We start from the raw sequence: 24,398 nt of genomic DNA, 5'->3' as shown, positions 1-24,398 counted from the left end.
CACCACAATGCATTCTCCATTCACTTTCTTCCAAGCACCCCCGCACCTGAATCGGGAACGATTTTCGTCTTGAACGTGTGGCGTCGTCGTGAAATCCGTACGCGTGCCACCATGGAATCGACCACGACCACGCTCACGGGGATGCCGACGACCCCTCCGTTTAAAAGCACCAACAGCATCAACAATGCGGCCGACATCGCCGTGATCGTCTGCTACTTTGTGTTTGTTCTTGGTGTCGGCCTGTGGGTAAGAGGGGGGCGGGGGGCTCTGCCATGTGTGACTTGCATCAAAGATTAAATGTCATGTATGCGTGTGTGTGTTGAACTTCTTTCGCGCTGCGATCAGTTGTATTCAGTGTTTTCAGTGAGAATCTAGACGGCGATAATTTAATTGTCAAAAAAATTTCTAGTCCAGTCTACTAAAGCAGTTAAAAATTAAGGTCATTCTTAGTAAATGTCGATCTAAAATAGAAGGGTGTGTAATTACCCCCAACCCCCCAATATTATCAGATAAGCCAATCGGGAAACTAAGTAAATTGCACGGTACAGAATAGCCCATAACCATTTTTGTTGTTCGTCAGTGCACTGCAGTCTCCAATGACGTGACTAAATAATTATCTCAGTCTGTCTTCATTCTTTCATCGGCATTCCGTGGGTAGTTGTCATGATTGATAACATTTCCACGGTCATAGTTGGGTTAAAATAACTACTTTGTTGGCGGGAATTGTCGTCACTCGTTGCGTTAACAGAATGAATACTTGTTGTGTTGCATAGCAGTCAATGGAAGAAAAAAATTCAACCTGCTTGGGCAATGCAAACATTATAAAGTTGGCACAAAAATATTATAAAATAAACTTATCTAGTGCAAGACGGCAAATGATTGTGTATTAATAAAAATAGAGATTTCTGAAACATCTTGAATCCATGGAGATCTCTGCGTCATACTGCTGAAGCTTGCGTTTTATTGTCATGCTTGTGGGAATAGCACTCGAAGGTTCTCAAGTTGGGCTTCTTGAACATAAGCTCACTTTGGGGTGTTGACTCGAGGCCTTTTTCTCCCTAGCGTTTTATCACAGATACTAAATGTGTTTACAGTTTGTTTTCACGGGGGAATGTCATTGAAAACTTATAAATCAATTGAGGGTGGAGTGATGGTACAATTGTTGGCATGCTGGCCTATTTATTTGTCCTGGCATATACTGGAAAATAGGCATTTACATTATTGCCCAACTGACTCGTAACGTTTTGGCCACTCCACCACCCCTCCAGTGAAGGTTCTCCAAAATCCGGCGAAATGTTGGGATTGTGGTCTAGCGTATGGAGACCGAACGGATTTATTTATTTTAATTTATTTTCTCCGTGATTATTTTCTTTATTTATGTATTCATGTCTTTTTTATTTGCTAAGTAGTGGCTTTTGTTTTTGTATTATCTGTGTACGAAATTAGATCATTGGTATGCAGCGTTGTGGGATGCAATTGCATGAATTACGCTGGATAAAAAACAAATTATTATATAAACCTGGCAGGCCGAGGTCTAGCCTAAGTCGCTGCTAACATCAGTGGCGAGTGATATCAGAACCGGTTCTGCTCTCTGTTCCCATCACCAACCTGCATAGTGAAGTAAAAACCCATGAGCGATATGGCATGGGGAGGTGTTTATCCATTGGTGGATTTAAAATGTCTGGAATTTATCTATACACATATTTCAAGATATTAAATCATGTACCATTAGCATTGATACCATTGCATTCCTTACAACACGAGAAATGAACAGTCCAAATTAGGTGCAGTCATTTAATGCCAATTTAGCGTACATTCCACAAATCTGAATGGGCTGCTTAGGGTATTGACTGGGTTTTATGTCAGTGCCGATAAACACTTTTTAACGGGTGAATATTTCTCCTTCTGCTATGGTTGAACATTTTAAAAACTTCAGTTTATTTACTAAACAAAATCTGTACCCAGGTGTGTGAAGTGTAACTTTATTGCATTGGAAATCTGATATCACCTTGATTTCGGCACAAAGCTACAGCCTTCATGCCACTTGCTCCTGTCAAGTGTTTCTGTGCCTACACGTTATGTGCTGCTCATCAACACAACGAACATCGTCAATAGGTCACCAGACGTCACAACATCGATCACCTGCTATAACTAGCAACGTACAAAAATTGGCCTCGACAGGGCCAAGGTCAAATACGTTTTTGGTCGGTCCTCCGCATCCACCAGCTGAATGCAGAGACATTGTCAACATCTACGTGTGAATAACTCTCGAAGATACTCAACGACAACAAAATAGATGTCATCGCTCTGCAAGAGGCTCGTGCCGGAATCAAAGAAAATGCCGCAAGGTACCGGATCCATGGCTACAACCTCACCGCCTCTTGTCGACGCAGCGAAGGGCTGTATTGCCACATACATCAGATGCCGGTCATTGAGATAAAGAAGGCCACAGGAACCTTTCACACCGTAGTAAGAGTAGGCCGAATATCCCTGACTTATGTCCATAAGCCACCGAACACCGAATGGTTAATCCCACGCTCCCATCCCTCCCTCATCCGGCAGTATAACGGTGACAATGCAGATTGGGGATAGCACACAAATAATGCAGCAGGCAAGCAACTGGCAGACTGGGCCTCGATTGACGATGTCCATCTGCTCTTCGACCCCAAAAAATCCGATACTTTCTCCTCCACAATGTGGAACACAGACCACAATCTGCACCTCTGCTTCCTCTCAAAAGATAACAGAAGAAGCATCCTATCAGCTTCACGAATCACGCTTGGACCTTTCCCCCAAAGTCAATATTGCCCAGCCGTTGTGCAAATAGGCATCGAAGTGCCACTTATAGTATCTGCACCGAAGCCAAGCTGGAATTTCTGCAAAGCAAACTGTGGCTGCTTACACATGCCGAAGTTGAAGAACGGATAGAGCGTTTTGAGCCTAGACCAAAAACCTTTGAGCAATAAACCCAAATCCTCATAACAGCAGCCACGAAATACATCCGCCGTGTGACCACCGTAAGCCATACACATACTCCAAGCTGGTCAGAGGAGGCCCCATAGGCAGTACAACAGGAGAGGCAACCCGCTGAAAGAGTCGTTAAACTCTGAACACCTCAAAGGATGGAGTGGAACGGTGGGGTCACGAGATTTTGCTAATTTCAGCGCCAATGCATGGGCACTCCTCCAACCACCTTGGAGCTCTGCTGTCTCAGTCATGTACCACCGGATTCTGTCACTGCCCTGCTTCTTCAAAACTCGAAGACGCCGGCCGACGAGACGACTTGACAGGAGGTGCAAAAAAGAAATCTTCCACAACCTTCAGCACTGCCCTGCCACCTCCGCCACGCCTTCCCCTTACACCCGGCTCTGTCGGCCATGAAAACAAATGGAACCTTTGATTTGCCCAGAAGAAATTTTAGGTCGTTGAAAAATTTGTTCGTTTTCTGTTTAAGTATAACACAGCAGACCATTGACAACGAGGATAGTTTACATTGTAACTCAAACGTTCAAATGGCAGTACTCTAAACTGACTACAATGTGTAAACATAGAAAAAGCATAACGCAACAAAAATACTTAAAATAATACATCTTGGGGCATTTGACACATTTCATTTTGTTATAAAGTTTCTATATTAGTTTATGAAACTCATAATAAACTTTGACAGAACAATCCCCGATAGATAGCAAAAGAAAGGCAATAGTTTAAATGTTACACTTTAGAAGGCGAAAAAAACGGGCAGCAATGCCTTTCGACTGCATTTGAACTCCAAAGTTCACTGAATATCTTCAGAATTTTTCTAACATGAGTGATGAGTGGAGAGCCTCCCCTACCATTCACCTAGCCGCACTGACCAGTGTGGTGAAGTATGGTCAAACGTTCCCGATGATAGGGTGTGGGGAGACCTTCATACAGAAGTGGATTGACAATATAATGTCAATTAGAATCATTAAATTATGTACATACAACATAGACATGAACAACACTGCTTAGAGTCAGTATGCATTGAACATGTATACTGATTTGTTTTAAAATATATGCTTTTAATTATGTGTTTGCAAGTGCCATGATAATTGACGGGTTGAGAATGAATAGCAGACAGAAGAATACTTATCACAAAAGTTAATTTCATCATTTTTATTGCAACTTATAACCCTTTAATTCTTGGGACAAAGTTGCCATTAGACGCTATATAATTCCAAATTATAATTGCATTTTCATTACCGTATAGATGTAAATCAAGTACTAATATTAACATAATAATTTAAAACCATTACCCATGTACACTCACTGACGTTTCAAGATTTTTTCGAAAGGTTTGCTTAAGATGTTGAGCCAACCTCTCTTAATATTTGTCTGTGTGGAAAATATATACATACAAAGAAAGAACACACCTATTGATTACATCTTTATATGACAATAAGACAAACCTCATAGTTGTGACCATTGATTCACATGGACATTAAAATGCACATCAGCATTTAAATCTTACAGGTACCGTGCAATGCTCTAAACATATATGTACAGGTACACTGGTGTTGCTAACTCCCTATCTACAATGTGTTTGCTGTGCCTTATTAGGGTTTATACAACTTTCGAGTGGCCGTTGAAAATAGAGTGCGTTGTAAAAGTGTGAGCTGTTGCCTAATATGTTGTGTTTTTAAGTAAGAGTTTTGCATTTCATAGTTCCTACGTTGACTTGGAAGACGCTTAAACAATACCGATGTAATATACGCTAGTTACTTCGTAATGATATGGCATTGGTATTGACGACTGTGTCAGAGTCTTTGTAATTTGTGCTTCGATTATAGCATGCCAGTACCCAAATTAGATGTCAGGGCGAGTCTTTGAGACATGTGGAAATTAAATGGACCCATAATGATTTTGTTTTAAAATACACCAATAGTCACATGTAAATGTAACGTCATTCATACTCTTTGGTTCTTTCGGTAAAGTCACGTAGTATGGATTCCTGCAGTCACGAAAGCTTCAAATCAACGTCATTCATATATAACATTGATTTATTACTGTATCTTTCAGCTATTAGAAATCCCAAATGTTCCAGTCAGAGACTTCTGTTAAGACATTATAGGATCAGAAACATAAAGATATTCATAATGATGATGGTGATGATGATGATGATGATAATCAATTGCTTTTATGTAATATTGTGTCGTGTTCACAGGCCATGTACAAAAGTAACCGGAGCACTGTGGGAGGATTTTTCCTCGCTGGTCGCAGCATGGTGTGGTGGCCTGTAAGTGCCCTTCACTTTCAAATGTTTCTGACAGATTCCACAAAAAAATATATTGAATCATCTGTAAGAGAAGTATCGTGTCCCCTATTACAGGCAGACGGACAGAGTTAATGCATTAATACTTTCAAACCTTACTTGAAAAACGTGTAAAAAAAACTAATGGTGTCATTCGTCTTAATCTTTAATGGCATGTCATACCAATTGCATTTTCAACTCGTAATAAATATAACGGCCCATAATACGCCCAAATTTATCCAAATATTAGAAGCTGAGTAGGATTGAGGCTGTGTAGTGATTCTTTGGATGACCACAACGCTTGAATAGGTTGCCATGGGGCTTCAAAATCAGTTGTTTTATTGTACTATACTTGTACTCTTCTGTATCTAATGCTCCTAACGCACACTGATCACCATGGGGAAGTATGGCCAAATAACCCCCATGACCCGCACAGAGTGAATAGGTCTTAATCCAGCAGAGGATTTTAAACTATGGGCTCCACACGTACAGTGCATTGAACTCAAAAACATTAATGTTTGAAGCATTTGTGCTTCTCACCTTCGAGTTTTAAACTTTACACCGCCAAGAAAATGCACTGGCTACTCCCTCACCGGCCCCCTCTTTTCAATGGATTGATTTATTCACATTTAGCACAGAAGCGGCAAATTGAGCAAGGGTAGCCTAGTAGTACATTAACACATACATAGCAGCTGCCTCACTGCGGTTCGAGGAAGTGTTTAACCAGGGTTGTCTCTTAACTACATCGGCCCTGACTTTTTTTTGACACATTAGCTGCATTGAGACCTTTATTTATTAACTGTAAAGTGTCACACAAGGCAACCTTCAGAGCTACTGTGAGAGCAGTGGTCGGTGCCGAGAGCTGACACGTGCATGTTTTGCAGATCGGTGCCTCCCTGTTTGCCAGCAATATTGGCAGCGGGCACTTCGTGGGCCTGGCTGGGTCAGGAGCCGCGGCCGGGATTGCTCAAGGGGGCTTCGAATGGAATGTACGGCTGGCACCCCGATGGAACACTGCAATTCTTTGTCGAGATGACACACGTCACCGGGAGATGCCACTTTTACACATTGGCTTAATTGGAAAGGCCCTCATGGAAAAAAATAGTTTTGTGTGTAACATTAACGTCCTTGGATTATTTAGTTGGAATAAAAGTTGTAATAAAAAATCCATTAAAGTCGCAGTCCCTGCAATTGCTTTTTCATGCTACCAATTGGCTGTGCAAAAAAAAATCCATGATAGAAATGTTAAATATTCACTTAAATTACATTATTCATGAGTTAAGTTATTCTTTAATTCATTTGATTTGACTGGTATATGATTAACACTTTTAAGGGCCTATTGAAGTGAATTCAGAAAGAGTTCGGTGATGCAATCTTATGGAGCTATTCTCTGCACAAAGTGGCATTCTCTGGTGGTAACTTCCACTTTTGTTGAGGGAGTCCAAAATTCTTCTTATGAAAATGCCATTCTTATATAGTGGTTCGTGTTATAAAAAAAAGCCATCCTGTTCAGGAAAATAAAAAAAAACTTTCTTTTATTGCAGGCTCTGTTTATTGTGGTGCTGCTGGGATGGCTGTTTGTGCCAATCTACATCACGGCAGGGGTAAGAGCCGACGATGTGCAGCTGATAAAGTGAAGAGGAAATATTAACTCTGTGATTTTAATCTGAACAATGCAGATTAACATCCGCAAATACCGCAAGGGGGAAATCAAACCTGCACAGATTGTACAAACGTCAATCATCCATAAAAGTTTACAACACCTGCACCTTCTGAATATTTAAGTGTCAAGTAGTTTTGATTACTATGTCATTCGTGAGATTTCCAGTATTAGCATAACTTTGTGTACTTGCATGTACGCCTCATGTATCTGCTCAGTGTATTCATTATGCTATCATCTGCAGATCTACTTCATTATGTTAAGGAAAACCACTGTGGATGAATTAGGCAAATATATCTTGCAATTACATTCATGTGCATCGCAATGTATATATAAAATGTATGTACATTACCAGATAATTCCAGATGCAACATTTAACTTTTATCTTCTTGGTTCTTTCGGTAAAGTCACGTAGAAGGGAAGTAATAAAATAATAAAAATAAAACATAATAAAACAATTCTCACGACGTTTGATGAATCCCTGCAGTCACGAAAGCTTTAAATCGAAATTTTACTTTTACTTTCTTCCATTATCGGCAGGTTCAGGTAGCCGCTTGCAGAGTATGCAATAACTTTTTAAATTAAATAACCTATTCATTTTCAAACTGAAAATCAGTTTTGCTTCTGAAATGTGGCAGCGCAAATAGGGCAACCAACCCACTATGCACCAACGCTCAGCACGTCTTTGCGATAACATCACCTGTTGTTGTTTGTTTGTGTTATTTCCGGACAGGTCGTCACGATGCCAGAATACTTAAAGAAGCGCTTTGGGGGAAGCAGGATACAATACTACTTGTCTGGCCTGTCTCTCATTCTCTATGTACTCACCAAAATATCGGTAAGCCGTCAATTATTTTCCCAAGGAACGGGTTGTGTTTGGTGGCATCATCGTCGCACGCATACATCAAGCAGACTGCATTGTTCATTGAGTGTAACATAAATCGTCATCATCATGTTGCAGCCCATCCTCAAGGACGATGACCTATCTTGCATCAGGAGTCGATCATTCTTTGGCATCTCATACGGTTTCTCATGTTTGGTTTCTGTGAGTTCACTTGTGACGAGCAAGACCAACATTTTAACGACAAGCCACCCTTCCACAGAGATCACACGCACAGTGGGCTAAGGGTAACTCCTGAGATCCAGCTTCACCACTCGACAACCACCACTTCTGACCCTCGTCGCCTAGCTTGTTGTTTCTTCGTGTCTTCAAGACACCATCTCTCAAGCAACTGAGTAGTGTGAGAACAAGCCTGCATGCCATTGCCGTCTGTTTTGAGCAAGCTTTTCTCATGAACCCACGGGAATTCCACATCTTCTCAATTTTGAGTGATGTACATTCTTATAGCACAAGTGCTAACCTCCTCTACTTCTCCAACCTTCATGGAATTGAGCAAAGAGCAGTTGTTGTCTCCTGTTATGACGATGTGTCCAGGCCAGCGAAGCTGCAGTCATTCCTGCTCTGGAGTGGACTTTAGTATTAGCTACTCTATCTTGCCAGTTGATCCCCTTCGGACTTCTCAGATGTCTTTGCTGGAGATTGTTGAGTTGATGGTAAAGGGGTCCAAGTTTCAGAGCCATAAAGCGGAGCACAAACGAGGACTGCTCTGTAAACACTACACTGTGTCCTGAAGGTGATGCCTGGTTTGTCCCATAGACGCTCTCGAAGACGACAAGGTGGACAGCTCAAATTTGGTACACATGTAGCTTTTAGGACAAAAACAACAGGAAAATATAAAAAATGAGTTTTTTCATTTTAAGGACCCCAAATCTCGATTTTAAGTGACTCAGAAACATGTTTGTGCGTGTCATTCATAAACCGTTCAAAATATAAGATTGCTTTTTTTCATTTGATAGAGCGTTAAACAACAAATACAATTAAAGCCAGAACCATTGTGCTATATATGATTGTTTTAGAGATATTCGGACTAAAGCAGTTTTGAACGAAACAATATAATACATTTATGATGTTCAAATCTGACGGTAAAATATAGGAGCTTCCCTTCAAAGAGTATTACGTTTATACGTTTGTGTTCTTTCTCATAAAAAAAAGAATGGAATCTTTAAATTGAACGGTTTCTAATGGGTACGTCTTTAACTGTAAGTAGTTGAATCAAGTAGTCAAAAAAATGTATTGTGGAAATTTTTTTTTTGTAGTTGTTAGTGTCTGATTGTAGACACAATTTGTAAAAAAAAATCACGTCAGGTTCATTATTATATTTAGTGAAAACTTTTACCGGGCGATTGAATCTGTGAGATGTGGATTGCAAGTCGAGTCCGCTAAGCATTATACCATGGCAGCGCCACGTATAATTAGTAGTTTGGGAAACATAATGACCTATTATCGTAAAAATAAAAGTTACGTTGTAATCGGAATGTAAAAGGATATCCAAAAAAACAAACTGCAAGTGCATGCATTACGCATGTTTGAGAATTAGCGCAGTGTAGACATTAGTAGTTCAAAGTAAATCATTATCTCAGTAGGTTTGCACCTTGGCCATTGCAACTTATGCAATTGCGAACGTCACCTTTTCCATGACTGTTTCACAGAGCAATGGAAATGTTTTACAGAAAAATAAAAGGGTTAAGAAGCCAGCTTATTAACAACAAATGTATTTATTTACTTGTTTTACTATTCAGAGCAAAAAACATAAATCAAACGACCAATTCTGAAGTTATGGAGCTGAGTAAGATCGCATCCTCCTCTGGTAGGGAGACGGGAGGTGGGAAAAGTGTGAAAAGCCGCTTCGACCATCAATTATTTTTGGTTAATCAAAATTGCTGAGCCTCAAAATGCCAATCGGCCAGTAACAAACAGAACCATTGAAGCCATAATACTGCAGATAAGCGTTAACACACGTCTTCAATTGAGTAAGTTTGTGTTTCGACCTGCTGTGTGGTGGGTTAAGCACCCATAGCGCGACGAAACAGTCAGTTTGGTACACTGAGTCACCAACGTGGGTGGATGGTGGAATGAGTGAGTGAAGTTGTAGGAACGACGTTAAACCGTGATAACAGCGAGCGTGCACTCCGAGCGCTAAAGCCTACCACTGACATGTTTTGTTACAGGCTGACATGTTTTCCGGAGGAATATTTATCCGTCAAGCGATCGGCTTGAATATCTACTTGGCTGTCATCTGCCTCCTTATAATAACCGGCCTCTACACTGTGACTGGTGAGCACAGGGCATCTGTGACATTGCCCCCCCCCGCCTCCCGTGGGGGGTGGAACGAATAATGTGGCACTAATTTCACTGTCATTTAACACCTTGGCAATTTAAAGGAACCGAATGTCGTGTACGCATCGCACAGTAAATTGAACGTGACGTTTCTTAATGAGCCCTTTAGTGTGCGGATAATGTTTTTCTTATCGTGCAATTACCAAAAAAAAATAAAGACCAGATTATTAAAAAATTACGCAGAGAAAAATGCAAGGGCATAAGCCGTGTACTGATATGACTATGTTATTTTAATTCCATGCAACATTAAAGGTAACAATGCGCTGCAGCCATAACTTTTTGTAGAGGTTTATGTAAATGCGGATATCAATTCCTCGCAATGGAAAGGTTTTCATGAATCCATTTTAACATTCTCAGTTTGTTTGTTTATACCTGCACCTGCTTGAATACAGATGGGTGCAATTGATGCCTAAACTATTCAAAATCATCTTCTTGGTTCTTTCGGTAAAGTCACGTAGAAGGGAAGTAATAAAATAATAAAAATAAAACATAATAAAACAATTCTCACGACGTTTCGGCCACAACGCAAGCAGCCGTCCTCAGGTGAAAACCAGGTCCGTCGAGGCGACAGAGTCTGAATGAAACAGCACACGAGCTTGGAGCATATATATAAGCTGGGCGCATTGACAAAGGAATTTGCATATCAAAAGGAATTTAGCATAATTCCTTTGTCAATGCGCCCAGCTTATATATATGCTCCAAGCTCGTGTGCTGTTTCATTCAGACTCTGTCGCCTCGACGGACCTGGTTTTCACCTGAGGACGGCTGCTTGCGTTGTGGCCGAAACGTCGTGAGAATTGTTTTATTATGTTTTATTTTTATTATTTTATTACTTCCCTTCTACGTGACTTTACCGAAAGAACCAAGAAGATGAATCCCTGCAGTCACGAAAGCTTTAAATCGAAATTTATTCAAAATCATTTGAAGTGATTACGAATAATTAGAAAAAAACATTTTGGATCGGTGAAACAAGATTTTTAAACTGTATTATTTTGAAGGAAGCTAAGAAACAGGAGGATTTCTCCACAAATCTGGCTATCGCCTGATGAAGCTAGTTGTAATTACTGGCGAAACGTCGTACTCAGATTGTAAATGTTGTGGTTTGCTACGTGACAAACCTTACTAGTTGGCTGTGTCGGGTGGTAGCGGGTTTAACGACACATTTATATATTTACGCGATCTAACCCAAAACATTTTTATTTTTAAACAATACAACATTTATGTACAGTTCTATATCCACTGCTGGATGAAGGCATCCCCACAGGGATGGGGGGTGTTTGGCCATACTTCACCACGCTGGTCAGTGCAGGTTGGTGAAGAAGGTTTAGATATCTCTCTCACCGAAAGCCAGCCGTGGCCAGGAACCAAACTCGGGGATCTGGCTTCACAGTGCAGCAGGCGAAAACCACTTCTATCCCCCCCCCACCGCCCATAGAAACGTAATTTTCGGAATAATACGTACTTAATTAAGGAGTTTACGGAAGAAACTTTGAAAAGTCCTCACGATAGGTTGGTACAATCCTCTTCAAATGGTAATACATTGGTAATTATGTCTTTAACATGTCCAACTTTCACCACCAGGTGGCCTCACCGCGGTGATTTACACCGACACCGTGCAGACTGTCATCATGTTGGTGGGCTCCATGATCCTCATGGTCTTCGGTGAGCTCGGTCTGTCAGGGGACAACCCCAAACGTCCCCTATGGGCCGCAGACGCTGACTCCTGCTAATATCACCAACATGATGCCAAATGCGACAATCCCCATCGGGGTTTGTTGACACAGGTTATACATATATATAAAAAAAGATTCCACGTCGGTGGTTGATCGCCAAAATGAATGAGACACAATACGGACAAGAAAGTATAGTTGAGAGAGAAAAAAAAATTCTACTCATAAACTTGAATCGTGCCCGTTGGATTGAGATCACAATCGTACTTGCAAAAAATAATCGGTTTGGACTACCACAACTTTTTGGAATGTGTAAAACAGGACCCTGCGGGGTGGGCTGGTAGGAACGAATAACCAAATAATATAAACATAATGTATTATTACACTTGTTTAGCCAGGAAAGCCCCACTGAGTCTAAAGGTTTTTGTAGGGTCCTGCCAAGTGTTTGCAGTAGGGGGCGATGTTGCTACACCAAATCGGACGATCCGAAGGGAGATTTTGATGCCAAGTTCTAGGCTTTAGGCCTAGCTGTAGGCTTTAGGGCGTTGTGATTTAATTTTTTAATTAAATGTTTTAATTATTAATGTATAATTTAAATGTTTAAATTATTAATGTAAAAGCTTTAAATGCAAATGTTTCTATTTTAAAACATCAGGGAATGTAACATTGTTAAACATTAACTCCCTTTCACACACGCGGGGGTACGATACGAAGGGAGACTTTGAAGCCTAGTTCTAGGCTTTAGGCCTAACTGTAGGCTTTAGGGCGCTGTGAGTTTTTTTTATTTAATTTCAAAGTTTTAATTAAAAGCTATCTCAGGGAATTATAAGGGAATGTTACACGTGTTTAGCCAGGAAAGCCTCACAGAGTCTGAAGGTTTTTGTAGGGTCATGCCAAGTGTTTTCAGTAGGGGGCGATGTTGCTACACGTAATCGGACATCGGACGGACGGACGAAATAATCTATTGTAGGCTGGTCCACTTCGTTCCTACCAGTATAAGACACCACTGTAATACTGTGAGTTCCACCGTTGGCTCGCAAACAGAAATGAACACCACCCTAATGCTGGCTTGCCAGAGCATTGAGGCACGGCTCTCTCTTGTCCTGCATAAAGTTGGGGATATGTGAACACATGTAAAGATCAAAAGACACCCAACCCCTATGGTTTTGGAAACCACTTTACCAGCCAAGTATGAGGTAAAGGTGCAGCCCTGCAATTTCTTGCTCATACCTCTGCTGGCCAACAAGGGCCTCCACTAGATGGGAACTCTAGAGAGAAACCTCTAGAGGGCATTTTGGTCTACTTTTACACATTGGCCAGACATCTTGGAAGAGGTGGGAGAAGTCACACTTTACCGTGCCGATCAACTAACTGTGGTGTTACCCATTCATCCTGCTGGGTAGACAGTAGCGCGGGAATGTAAGACTTGTGCCTGTCGTTTCGATAGCCAGGTTGTGATATCGAACCGGTGACCTCTGGATAGCAAGATCAGTGTGCTAACCATGACATCACGGCAGCCATAAGCGATAAAGCGTGAGGAGTTGAGTAACACTGTACAGTAGTCTAAAGAGCTCATGCTACCTCCACGTCTTACATTTATGAGTTGAAGCCCCCAGGCCAACCTACTCATGTGCTTCTTAAAAGAGAAAGTTTCTGCATAAGGACGATAAAAAAAACATCCCAAACTTTGACATATCCTGAATCGTCTCAACTGCGTACTACCAATATGTAATATTTTATATACGCTGACCAGTCACTGCACATGGACATCTTACTTTGCTGAATTACTGACTTTAAACATACCAACACGTTTACACCAAGGCCGTAATTATCATATATATTGGGGGGGGACACATCCCCCCCCAATATTCAAATATGCTCAAAATGTCCCCCCCAATATATTGCTATAAAAAAATGTTTGCTATGCTATGTAAATAAAAACAACTATTTGATAAACCTTGGCCACAATATCTGGACTTGTCTTCATATAAATCAATGCATAGATTTCTGTTTATATGATTGTGGTTATGGTTGTACTTTATTAATCCCTAATCTCTGCCATTACATACAATGAAACAAGAAATGGTAAAAAATTAAAAACAGAGCAATGTAATACAATAAACTACTAGACATTATTGTAAAAAAAAAGTCCATCCCATGTGTTAGTGAATTTTTTTATATTTTAGGCAGGAAAGAGTTTTCAAATTTAGATATTTTTCTGGGTTGGGACCCCAAGACACCCTGGAAGATTTGGTCCCCCCCAATGTTGACTCCATGGCTACGGCCTTGGTTTACACAAAGGCAAAGACAATAAACAATTGAGCACGGGCTATATATTTTTGGAGGGAGTCTTTTGTTTTGCAAAACGGTGCGATGTTAACCTCGTGCATTTCCCTTCACGCGCCCCTTTTTCGGACAGCGTTCAACGCTGTGGGGGGCTACGATGCAATGTACGATAAATACATGCTGGCCATCCCGACGCCGCCACCGCCGGAGATGAACATCAGCGAGGAGTGCTACACACCTCGTCCGGATTCTCTGAACCTACTGAGGGACCCCATCACGGGCGATCTGCCATGGCCCGGCCTCCTATTTGGCCTAACCATCATCGCGACTTGGTACTGGTGCACCGATCAGGTGAGCGACGCGCAGAAAAAGAACACGCGGGCGTTTCCTCCATATCACGGGCAGTGGGGTTTTGCAGAGAGACGGGGCAAAGCGGGACACGGGAAACGGACTTCGGTGATATAATTGCCCTCCAACAAATCTTTACCTTCAAATCAATGTGTTCCTGCAGCGTTACGTCGTTTGTGTACTGGGATAGATTGGTAATTTTGTTGACTACAAGTACAGCACTTGAGTCAAACCACTGCTGAACGAGGGCCTCCCCATGCAGTGCAGGTCGTGGGGATTGTTTGATCCATACTTCATCACACTGGTCAGTTGCTGGTGAAGATTGTACTCCAGTACCACAGTAGTAGAGCGAAAATAAATGTATTTGGCTTCATCACATATTTGAATGATCACAATCAGGTCTGTTTAATTGCTTATGACGAGGTCATATTTGTATGCTGCTATCTCATGAGCAAATGGCAATGTGATTAATCCTGATGTCACAGGTAATTTCACAAAAGCATTCAAACCACTGCGATGCATCTGCTGAGGCCAAATCCCAACCACTTTCAGGATTATACATATCATTTATAAAAACACTTCTCCCTTTGCAAGACTTGATGTTCCTAAAAACCCTCACTGGTTTTGAAAATTATTACGTAAATAAATTCCCAAGTGGTTAGGGTTGTGTGGTGTCTAGTTTTTAGCTGACAGCAGAGAGATAATCTTGACTAAAAGCTTTCGTGACTGCAGGAATTCATATTCTTTGGGTCTTTCGGTAAAGTCACGTAGATAGGTTCAAAGAAAATAACAAAAATAACAAAAAAACTACGACGTTTCGATCGCAACGCAAGCGGTCGTCATCAGGAGGAAAAAAGAGAGGAAAGCTGCTGAGGCAGACTGTTTTAAAGGTTTGAAATGGGTGTAGCTCAAGGGTCAAAAACGAAGTGGGCGGAGCTAGTGATGTTAATGTGACAAATTAGCGTGTTAATGGTAGATCTCACATTAACATAGCCACCTCCGCGTGCTCGTTGTGGAGGTCGTCGTCCATGCTCATTATTGACATAACATCAATAGCCCCGCCAACTTATTTTATGACCCTTGGGCTACACCCATTTCAAACCTTTTAAACAGTCTGCTTCAGCAACTTTCTTATCTTTTTTCCTCCTAATGACGACCGCTTGCGTTGCGATCGAAACGTCGTAGATTTTTGTTATTTTTGTTATTTTCTTTGAACCTATCTACGTGACTTTACCGAAAGGCCCAAAGAATAATAGCAGAGAGGGACCTTCTCTCTCTGCTATTAAGATCATCGCTCTGCTATGAAGAAAGTCCTTTTCCCAAGACGTCGCCTATTTTATTTTATTTTCCCTATTTATGGCAGGCGTTATTAACGAATGTGTTTTGAGTTTTTATCATTTGTCTTTGTTGCACCACAGCCAACGCAGTAGCAACAGTTTTGTTTTGTTTTACTTCATATCTCCAGGTGATTGTACAGCGCTGCCTCTCTGCCAAGGACATGTCCCACGTTAAGGGTGGCTGCATCATGTGTGGTTACCTCAAGCTGATGCCCATGTACCTCATGGTGATGCCGGGCATGATCAGCCGCATTTTGTACACAGGTGAAACAAACAAAAAAAGCCATACCAATCATTATACAGTGCCATACAATTATTCAAAACATGATTAAAATACAATGTTGTATCTAAGGTAAAGTTACAGGCCTGCAATTACTTGCTCACACCACTCTTGGCAGGAGGGCCTCCACTATTTTGGCTTACTTTCCCATGTTGGCCGGATGTATTGGATGAGGTGGCAGTACCCACACTTTACCTCACGACACGTGACCTGCCGATTGACTGTGGTTTACCCATTTATACTGCTGGGTGGATAGAGGGAGGTCTAAGAAACATCCACCATTATTTAAACTCCAATGCCTGGGAATTCAACCAGCGACCTCTGGATTGCACACCCAGGGTGCTACCCATTGTACTACGTACGCAATTCATGTCTTGGGTTATATAAACTGGCGATAAATAATTTGGGAATACGGTATTGTAATATGATTAATGATGCTATTCGTTATTGGATTATCATGCTGTCAACGTGTTTCTGTCACTGCAACTTCGTGTCTGATCACATGATGTTCAACAAATTTGACATATACAGTTACTGCTTCAATGAACATAGTGCGTATTGGGGGTTTCAAAAATAAAATAAATTAGTGGTGTAGAATTACTGCACCTAGATTGTGTACCCTTTGCTAGACGTATACGGTACTTGATCAGCTTTGTTAACATTACTATAACTGCTCTTAATTAAGCGTATTAATTAGACGCGTTTTGAAGTATTTGAGCACGTGTATTGTGTTGCTCTTCGGTGATCTCTTAGATGTTGTGGCATGTGTGGAGCCTGAGAAATGTAAGGAGTACTGCGACACGGACGTGGGCTGTACCAACATTGCCTACCCACTCCTTGTCATCAACCTCATGCCAAACGGTAAGGCATCACACATACACACCCCTGGGGGATATCACAAGCGATTTTTATTATATTTCAAATCACCTGCCTGTTAATCCAATCTGGATAAGGGCCTCCCCACATACTGTGTGGGTGGTGAGGATTATTTTACCATACTTCACCACGCTGGTCCAGGAGAGGGAAGTTAGTTTGTAATTCTGGGCAGTTTGGTCACAAAAAAGTGGTGTCCCTATAAACCAATTCAATCACCACAGCTCAATTGCTACAATATGCGCAAGAGCGTGTTTGTTGCCATTGTCTACGACCGTGTTGTTTGTTGTGTGATCGTGCAGGCTTACGAGGCTTGATGCTGTCCGTAATGTTGGCCTCCCTCATGAGCTCCCTCACCTCCATCTTCAACAGCGCCAGCACACTTTTCACCCTGGACATCTACAACAAAATCCGCACAAGTGCCACCGAGCGTGAACTCATGCTTGCTGGCAGGTACGTGTGGCTAAGTGTGCATCTCCAAGGCAGTCGTCACTGTATTCTGCGGATTCTAAGACACGTTTGTTGACCTGTAATTTAAAGCAAGAGTTGGGGTTGTTTTCTTTATATATACAGCTAGTCCTCTACTTACGATGGAGACGACCCCATCGTAAGTCAAAAATATCGTAAGTCGAAGATGGCCTAGCTTACCCAGGAGTCTTAAAGAATGGTGATAATTTAGCAAAACAGAGCAATTTACAGTACTGTACTGTATAAACTATATGTATGTATTTATTAATTACAATACTGTATTGCACAGTAAATGTAAAGTAAAAAAAACAAGGTAAATTCTTAGCCTACCTATATGAACTGCAATTTAATAGAAAGTGTTTTACTATAAAAACGTTTAACATGCATTGAACATATCGTATCGTGGTAACCCTAAAATGAAATCGCTAAAGCTACGTATCATACATGCATTGAACGTATCGTAACGTATCACATTGTACTGTAGTCACCAAGATTCTGTCCGTCGTCTGCATACTTGAACGATGTTAGGTTGTTGATGGCAATTTTGTCGCATCGCTATCGCCATCGTAAGATCGAAATATCGTAAGTCGGACCATCGTAACTCGGGGACTACCTGTATGATCCAGTTAGTCTGCATGAGTGTGGCACAGTAGGGGGCACGGCTGGTGCCTCTGCCAGTCATCTCAGACAAGTCAACCCATGGCACCTGGGTCTGTTCCGTGACCTCCTGTCAGTGAGCCTTCAACACTCATACTTGTTAACCCCTTAAACAGTGCCCTACCTTATTACAGACCAATTCAGACCTTATTGGCCACCCCGTGCCCTTATAAATCTCAACGTTCATCCTACAAAGTCCCATCACAAGAGAGAAACACAAATAAATATAAATTTTTTTGCCCGTATTTAAACGGCTGTATGCCGTATGGACCTGAAAACTCAATTTGCCTGTACACGAATATGGGTAAACTGTATGGGTTGACAGGTATGTCCACACTTCACGTGGCCTCACAGTGCACCTAGCCTGGCACAAGCTCCATGGTGACATCACCGCCACTTAGTAGTGGATGGTGGCTGTTGTTCTGTTGTTGACCAGATTCACGTAATTTAATGGATAGGCAAATTTTGTGTGGGTCTTACATTCCAGTACGTCGTATTAGGCAACACAACTATAATATTTCGATTTAAAGCTTTCGTGACTGCAGGGATTCATATTCTTGGTTCTTTCGGTAAAGTCACGTAGAAGGGAAATAATAAAATAATAAAAATTAAACAATAAAACTCATACCTTATTATTTCCCTTCTACGTGACTTTACCGAAAGAACCAAGAATATAAAAAAACTACAATAATCGTATGTATGTATGTAAGCAAGCACATAGGTTTATGCAGCCACTCGCTATCCAAGTGCGCTCATTTAGGTTAGACCGCGTGTTGAGCAAATCTTCTGGCAAGCTTTCGCCATGCACTGATGCGGACATCATCAATTGCATATTCACGAGTTCGCCCTGTGTTGCTTGCACATTGCACACTCACCAAAGTGCCGTGCGGGTCGTGGGTGTTATTCGGTCATACTTCACCGCACTGGTCAGCGTGGGTTGGTAAAGATGGGCACCATAGGCATGGTAGTGTGGAAGGATAGTACCCGCACATCAATGTAGCCCAGCAGCAGCCTATAACACCTGTTTACACATGGCGCAATGCGGTTTTCCGAGAACAAAGAAAAGTGTATTTCAGGTGATTTGGTCTGTTTATCCAGTGGATACGTACATAATATACAGTATACTTAGTATACATGTACAGTCGTGTATGTGGGTGGGTGTGGAGTGTTTATCAGGAAAACCATAGTCCGCACCCAGGAATGGTTGCTTGAAACTTCACACGTGTATATGTGAATGCGCCAGAGGTTAAGTCGTGGGCTATAGGCGAGTTATCGAAGTCCGCGAATTTCATTGGCACGGCTGGATGTGTGTGTGTGTGTGTGCGCACTCGCAGGGTGTTCATTCTGGTGCTCATTGGGATCAGCATCGCCTGGATTCCCATCATTGAGGGTGCTCAGAGTGGACAACTCTTTGACTACATTCAGTCCATCACCAGCTACCTGGGGCCCCCCATCGCAGCCGTCTTCCTGCTTGCCATCTTTGTCAAGCGTGTCAATGAGGAGGTAAGGGTCCTCTGGTGCCATAGGTATTGTATTCGTTATCATCGTCGTAGTCTGCCATGATCAATCCACTGCTGGATGAAGGCCTCGCCAAGCTGTTACCACCTCTCACAATCCTGCAACGTAACAATCCGCCTGGCACATGTGCAAGAGAGCATTGTTGAAAGTTAATTATTTCATTTACTCATTGCTAATTATTGTATATACATAATTCTAGAGCTGGCACAATGTGTCGATTAAGTGCATTGAAAATCAACCATTTTCTGTGGTTGATCACTTAGGCCCATGTATTCATGGCCATTGCACCACAAGCCAGACCAAGTGTAACACTCCTGACGATGCTGGTGATCTCACCAAGCAAAGCCCATCACCTCCCAACCAGCGGCACGTTTGGAAACAAAAGTGACACTTTTTTTCCCCCGGAACTATTTTTATTTTACCCGAGGTTCGAGAAATCGGACTCATGAACGGTTGGGTAATCAATCACTGAAACAATAAAAAAGCTCAGCTTTAAATCATTCCTAACATTGTTTTTAATTTACAAAAACAGCAACTAAAGTTGCACGGAACCCAAGTCGATCACAAAAAAATGTTGCTGCATCGAAGATTGTGCATTATATATGCTGAATGTTTTACGCTGTGGTGCATACAATAATTTTCACGAGTTTCTCTTCAATGTTGTGTCTGTGTTTATGCCTTTGCAGGGAGCCTTCTGGGGCCTCATTCTGGGCTTTCTAATTGGCATGTCCCGCTTGATTACTGAGTTTGCTTATGGCACAGGATCTTGCAAAAATAAAACCAACTGCCCCACTATCATCTGTGGCGTGCATTACCTCTACTTTGCAATTATCCTCTTTACCATCACCTGCGTTCTCGTTGTGGTCATCTCACTTTTCACAAAACCCATTGACGATAAACACGTAAGTACCACTGCAAACATATATGCACACGACACGATACAGATACTTGGGGTGCCGATGTTGTCTAACGGTTTGCTGGTTTCGATCTCCCCTCGTGGCAGTTGAAACAATGGAGCAAGTTTATCAAATCGCCTCGTTTATGTCGACGCAGAAGTATAAATGGGTGTCCTGAAGTTAACCGATAGGCAAGTCAAATGTGGTGGGGTTCAAGACATCTGGTCAGCATGGAAGAGTAGGCCAAAGACACACTCGAAGAGCTTTCTAGAGCTGCTGCTATTGCAGGCCCTTCAGTCAGCAGTAGTGTGAGCAAAAAATTGCAGGACTGCGCCTTTTTTTACCTTAAGTCCACTTATAAGAAGCAAGTTAAATATGAATGCAAATACCAGGTCTTTTGAGCAATTGAAATCTGGGTAACATGCAGCAAAATGCATTGGTTGTGGGTTATATTCTGACATATTGGAAGGTCGTGAGTTAAAATCCTAGTCGGAGTTTGGTTTAGCTCTTCAGACCTCTGGGATCAGTATTGACTTCGTGGGCAAGTCAAGAGTGGTTGACCTCTGGAAAGAATCACCCCCCCCCCCCCGCCCCCCGTTAGAACGCAGGATTTCTGAGGTGGCCAGGTGATCCAGAGGTCAGACCTCTAAACTACCACCGATAAGATCCTGAGATTGAATCCACGCAACTGCCCGTAATTAAGTCAGAATCTCAAGTGTCTCGAGTTGATGGTCTCAGTTCTATGACCAATGACTGCACAAAACGCTATCACGTACAATTTGGTTCTGAACTTAATTTTGGCAAAATCGCAGCTCTGAGCATTAAAATGTCGGTTTTACTGTTATGCGATAAACATTACTGTTTGTCTGCAGTGTGCAGGGCCGGATTAAGATTTTGTAGGCCCCTGGGCTACACGTACTGCGAGGCCCCCAGTAATATTTTCAAAAGGAAAACAAAGTTAAAGAAAAATAAAATAAAATTTCACAAGGCTAACAACAAATAAAATTCAGCATTCACAAATGAAATAACTTTTCACTTAATCTCTGGAGGCCTTAATCCGGCCCTGACTGTGTGGACCACAGATCGCTTACAAGGATCTCGGTAGCAGCTCTGTAATATCCGCTTCCATTGGCTGTTCTTTACGAGGAAGCGTTGCATCGCCCTACAAGAGATCCAAATGGATATTTCATATCATTGCATGATGCTGATAGTGCAATGTGGAAAAAAACAAAAGGCATTAAAAAATGTTGTTTAAATGAACAGCTGCCACCAGTAGTCCTCTTGGCTATACAATAGCAGGAAGAGTTGATCTGAGGTGTGATTTAAGGCACTTTGAGTTGCGGGGGCATTGTTGGTCAAACGCAAATCCCTATCCTCATGTGCCACCCTACAGCTTCATAGGTTGGTGTGGAGTCTCCGCCACAGCAAGGAGAAGCGTGAAGATTTGGATGCAGAAGAAAAGGAAATAAATGCACAGAAGATGAAGGAGAAACTGGAGGCGAAGAAAGCAAAGGAAATTGAAGAAAACAAAACACCACCAGGTAAAACCAGAGCCGGTTCATCCAGGAGGGAATGCTGACACTGTCCTTTACTCATACAAAGCCTGAGTTGCCAGCCTTTTTTTCAGGAAGGTCTTGCATTGGCATATTTGTTCCATTTCATGGGGTAGAAAACCGGAGCACCCCGAGGCATTCCCACGCAAAAGGGTAATACATAGCTTCACATAACCCAACACAAGTCAATAAGTGATATTCGCAGGCATCTCATCCAAATACTCACCAGACTCAACCACGTTTAGCTTCCGAGATCTGACAAGAAAACAGACAATATCGGGGTCATCTGTGATGATTTGAGGTCGTAAATATGCAGATGGTTTGCAAATCCAAAGCACCACTAAAATCTATGATAAATGTGATAACCGAGTGTGGTCTCGTTGTGTTATTAAAACCAGAATGTATCTTTTCAGGAGGTTGTGTTGGCTGCCTGAGAAAGGCGGGCATGTGGTTCTGTGGCTTAAGCTCTGGCCCCCAGGAAGAGTTCACCAAGGAGCAAATGGAGGCCCAAGAAAAACTGCTCACAGATATCTCTGAAAAACCTCTATGGAGAAACTTTAACAATGTCAATGCAATCATAATCATGACAGTTGCTGTGTTCTTCTGGGGGTTCTATGCATAATTATTTCATGAACGAGTTTCGAATTGCAGTGATTGCAAAACAATCACATGTGGATAAAAACAAGAGTGAAACATGATTTCTGCAGTATGCATTTTGTTCACTTGACTTCTTTTTAAAATTTGTTTTCTAATTGTGCTATCGGTGTCATGGCATGAGATGAAAAATCCATAAGAAACTCTCAAGAGAGCAGTGCATATGTTAAAGAACAGCCTAAGGAAGTACATAGGACAAAACTACCTCCGAGATTACTTCAAATAACCTTTTTTCATCCACATTAGGGGGGGGGGGGGAAATATTCCTAGACAAGTCCTCCGTGTGGCAGTCGATCTGATATTTTTAATAACCAGAACTGCCATTTATTTAAATTACGTAACAACATTTTTTTTACGTGACTGGATTTTTGTGCAGTCATTGCTGACCAGAGACCATCCACTAAGGCATACTTGAGAACCTGGTATTATGATGAATCAAACTCAGGATTGCAGTGATGCCAGTGCAGTGCTCGCGCCACCTCTTGCGTTGTGCAATTGATTTAAAATGTGCAGCTTGTTCCTGAGTCTGCATCATATGAAATAACTGTCAATGCATGTTAGTACATGTGTGAAAAATTGTGAAAAACATAAATACAATCTCTAAAGGAGCACAATAATATTAAGATTGGTAGAAACAAAATGGATGTTTTCTACTATTTATGTATATTTACAATAATTGATCAGTGATAGCCTGTATTTCCCCCTTTCAATGAAACAGATTGTCTATCCAAATTATTTTACAATTCATTTGAAATAACGAATTTAAGATTTTCAAACATTTTGTAGATATATGACATCAGATGCATCATGTTTCAACTGCACTGGATATGTATAGGTAATGTAATTGTACTTGAATATGGTATAGTAAACTTGTGCCCGCCATAGAAATGTGTAATTTGTACCACTGTTTCAGGGCTGTAAACGGGAGATGAGCACAACATCAGCGCCCATTTGAGCAGGATATAAAAACACCAAAATATAGAATCTGAAGACATGTATAGACAATATTAGATTGTAACTTGTGTATTGTACATTCCAATCGATAAGAAAAGTCATGGATTTTTTTTTGTTTAACACGTAGACTTTCGCGACCAATGTTATTCATAATCAACGTTTTTGGGTTTAGATCGCGTTATTATTTTTATGCAATTCTGACCATAAGTCACGCTGGTGAAGACAAGAAGCATGGGGGCATAAAAATCAGGCTCGATACCACAATAAATTGTACTCTACTGTCCTCTACTGCCCAGCATATAGCCCCGCAGCCAGTAACAACCTGGTGAACATGCTGATGACCCATCCCTATCGCTATCCAGGCCCATTCACCTGCTTAGCTTCCAAGATCTGACAAAATTGGGTACGTTCTGAGTGATTTGGTCATGAGAAATCTATCTTAATTGTACGCCTTTATAATATAATTCTTAATTATCTTTCCACATTATAGCCTTGTTAAAAAAAGTAATTGAATTAGCTGCCAATTTTCTATGTTCAAAATCCCGCACTATATTACACATTAGGTACTGTTTGCATTATGCATATATTTTAATTATTTTTAATTGAAAAAATAGATCTGGTAATGCAATACTGTTTTTATTGGGAAATGTTACCATAATAAATGTACTTTAATTAGTTTTTTCATGTTCCTTTCGTGTGGTAATAAATGAAATGCTGCGAGGTTATCCTTATAA

The 24,398-nt window shown here is 41.4% G+C and overlaps 1 protein-coding gene across 1 annotated transcript; it reads left to right on the top strand.

Moving 5' to 3' along the window:
• Window positions 1-24,343, top strand: LOC133348470 (sodium/glucose cotransporter 1-like). Its single transcript, XM_061561299.1, has 15 exons — window positions 1-246; window positions 5,186-5,257; window positions 6,157-6,261; window positions 6,817-6,876; window positions 7,666-7,770; window positions 10,002-10,107; window positions 11,752-11,832; window positions 14,260-14,477; window positions 15,940-16,075; window positions 16,845-16,952; window positions 17,267-17,417; window positions 19,424-19,592; window positions 20,294-20,509; window positions 21,897-22,044; window positions 22,470-24,343. Exons 1-15 carry the CDS (start codon window positions 112-114, stop codon window positions 22,676-22,678), a joined length of 2,019 nt encoding a protein of 672 aa, XP_061417283.1. The 5' UTR covers window positions 1-111; the 3' UTR covers window positions 22,679-24,343.
• Window positions 24,344-24,398: the final 55 nt, after the last annotated feature.

This window comes from Lethenteron reissneri, chromosome 27 (assembly GCF_015708825.2).
Source record: "Lethenteron reissneri isolate LAM-NWPU_2019-01 chromosome 27, ASM1570882v1, whole genome shotgun sequence".
NCBI classification, from domain to species: Eukaryota; Metazoa; Chordata; class Hyperoartia; order Petromyzontiformes; family Petromyzontidae; genus Lethenteron; species Lethenteron reissneri.
Note: the sequence above shows the minus strand (reverse complement) of the source record. Positions and strands in the feature narration are given on the sequence as shown.

What these genes read in the sequence shown, in the direction of transcription:
- LOC133348470 (XM_061561299.1), top strand. Translation starts at nt 112, where the DNA reads ATGGAATCGACCACGACCACGCTCACGGGGATGCCGACGACCCCTCCG. An exon ending in TCAAGCGTGTCAATGAGGAG is followed by an intron (nt 19,593 to 20,293) that starts GTAAGGGTCCTC and finishes ATGCCTTTGCAG; the next exon opens with GGAGCCTTCTGGGGCCTCAT. An exon ending in AGAAAACAAAACACCACCAG is followed by an intron (nt 22,045 to 22,469) that starts GTAAAACCAGAG and finishes GTATCTTTTCAG; the next exon opens with GAGGTTGTGTTGGCTGCCTG.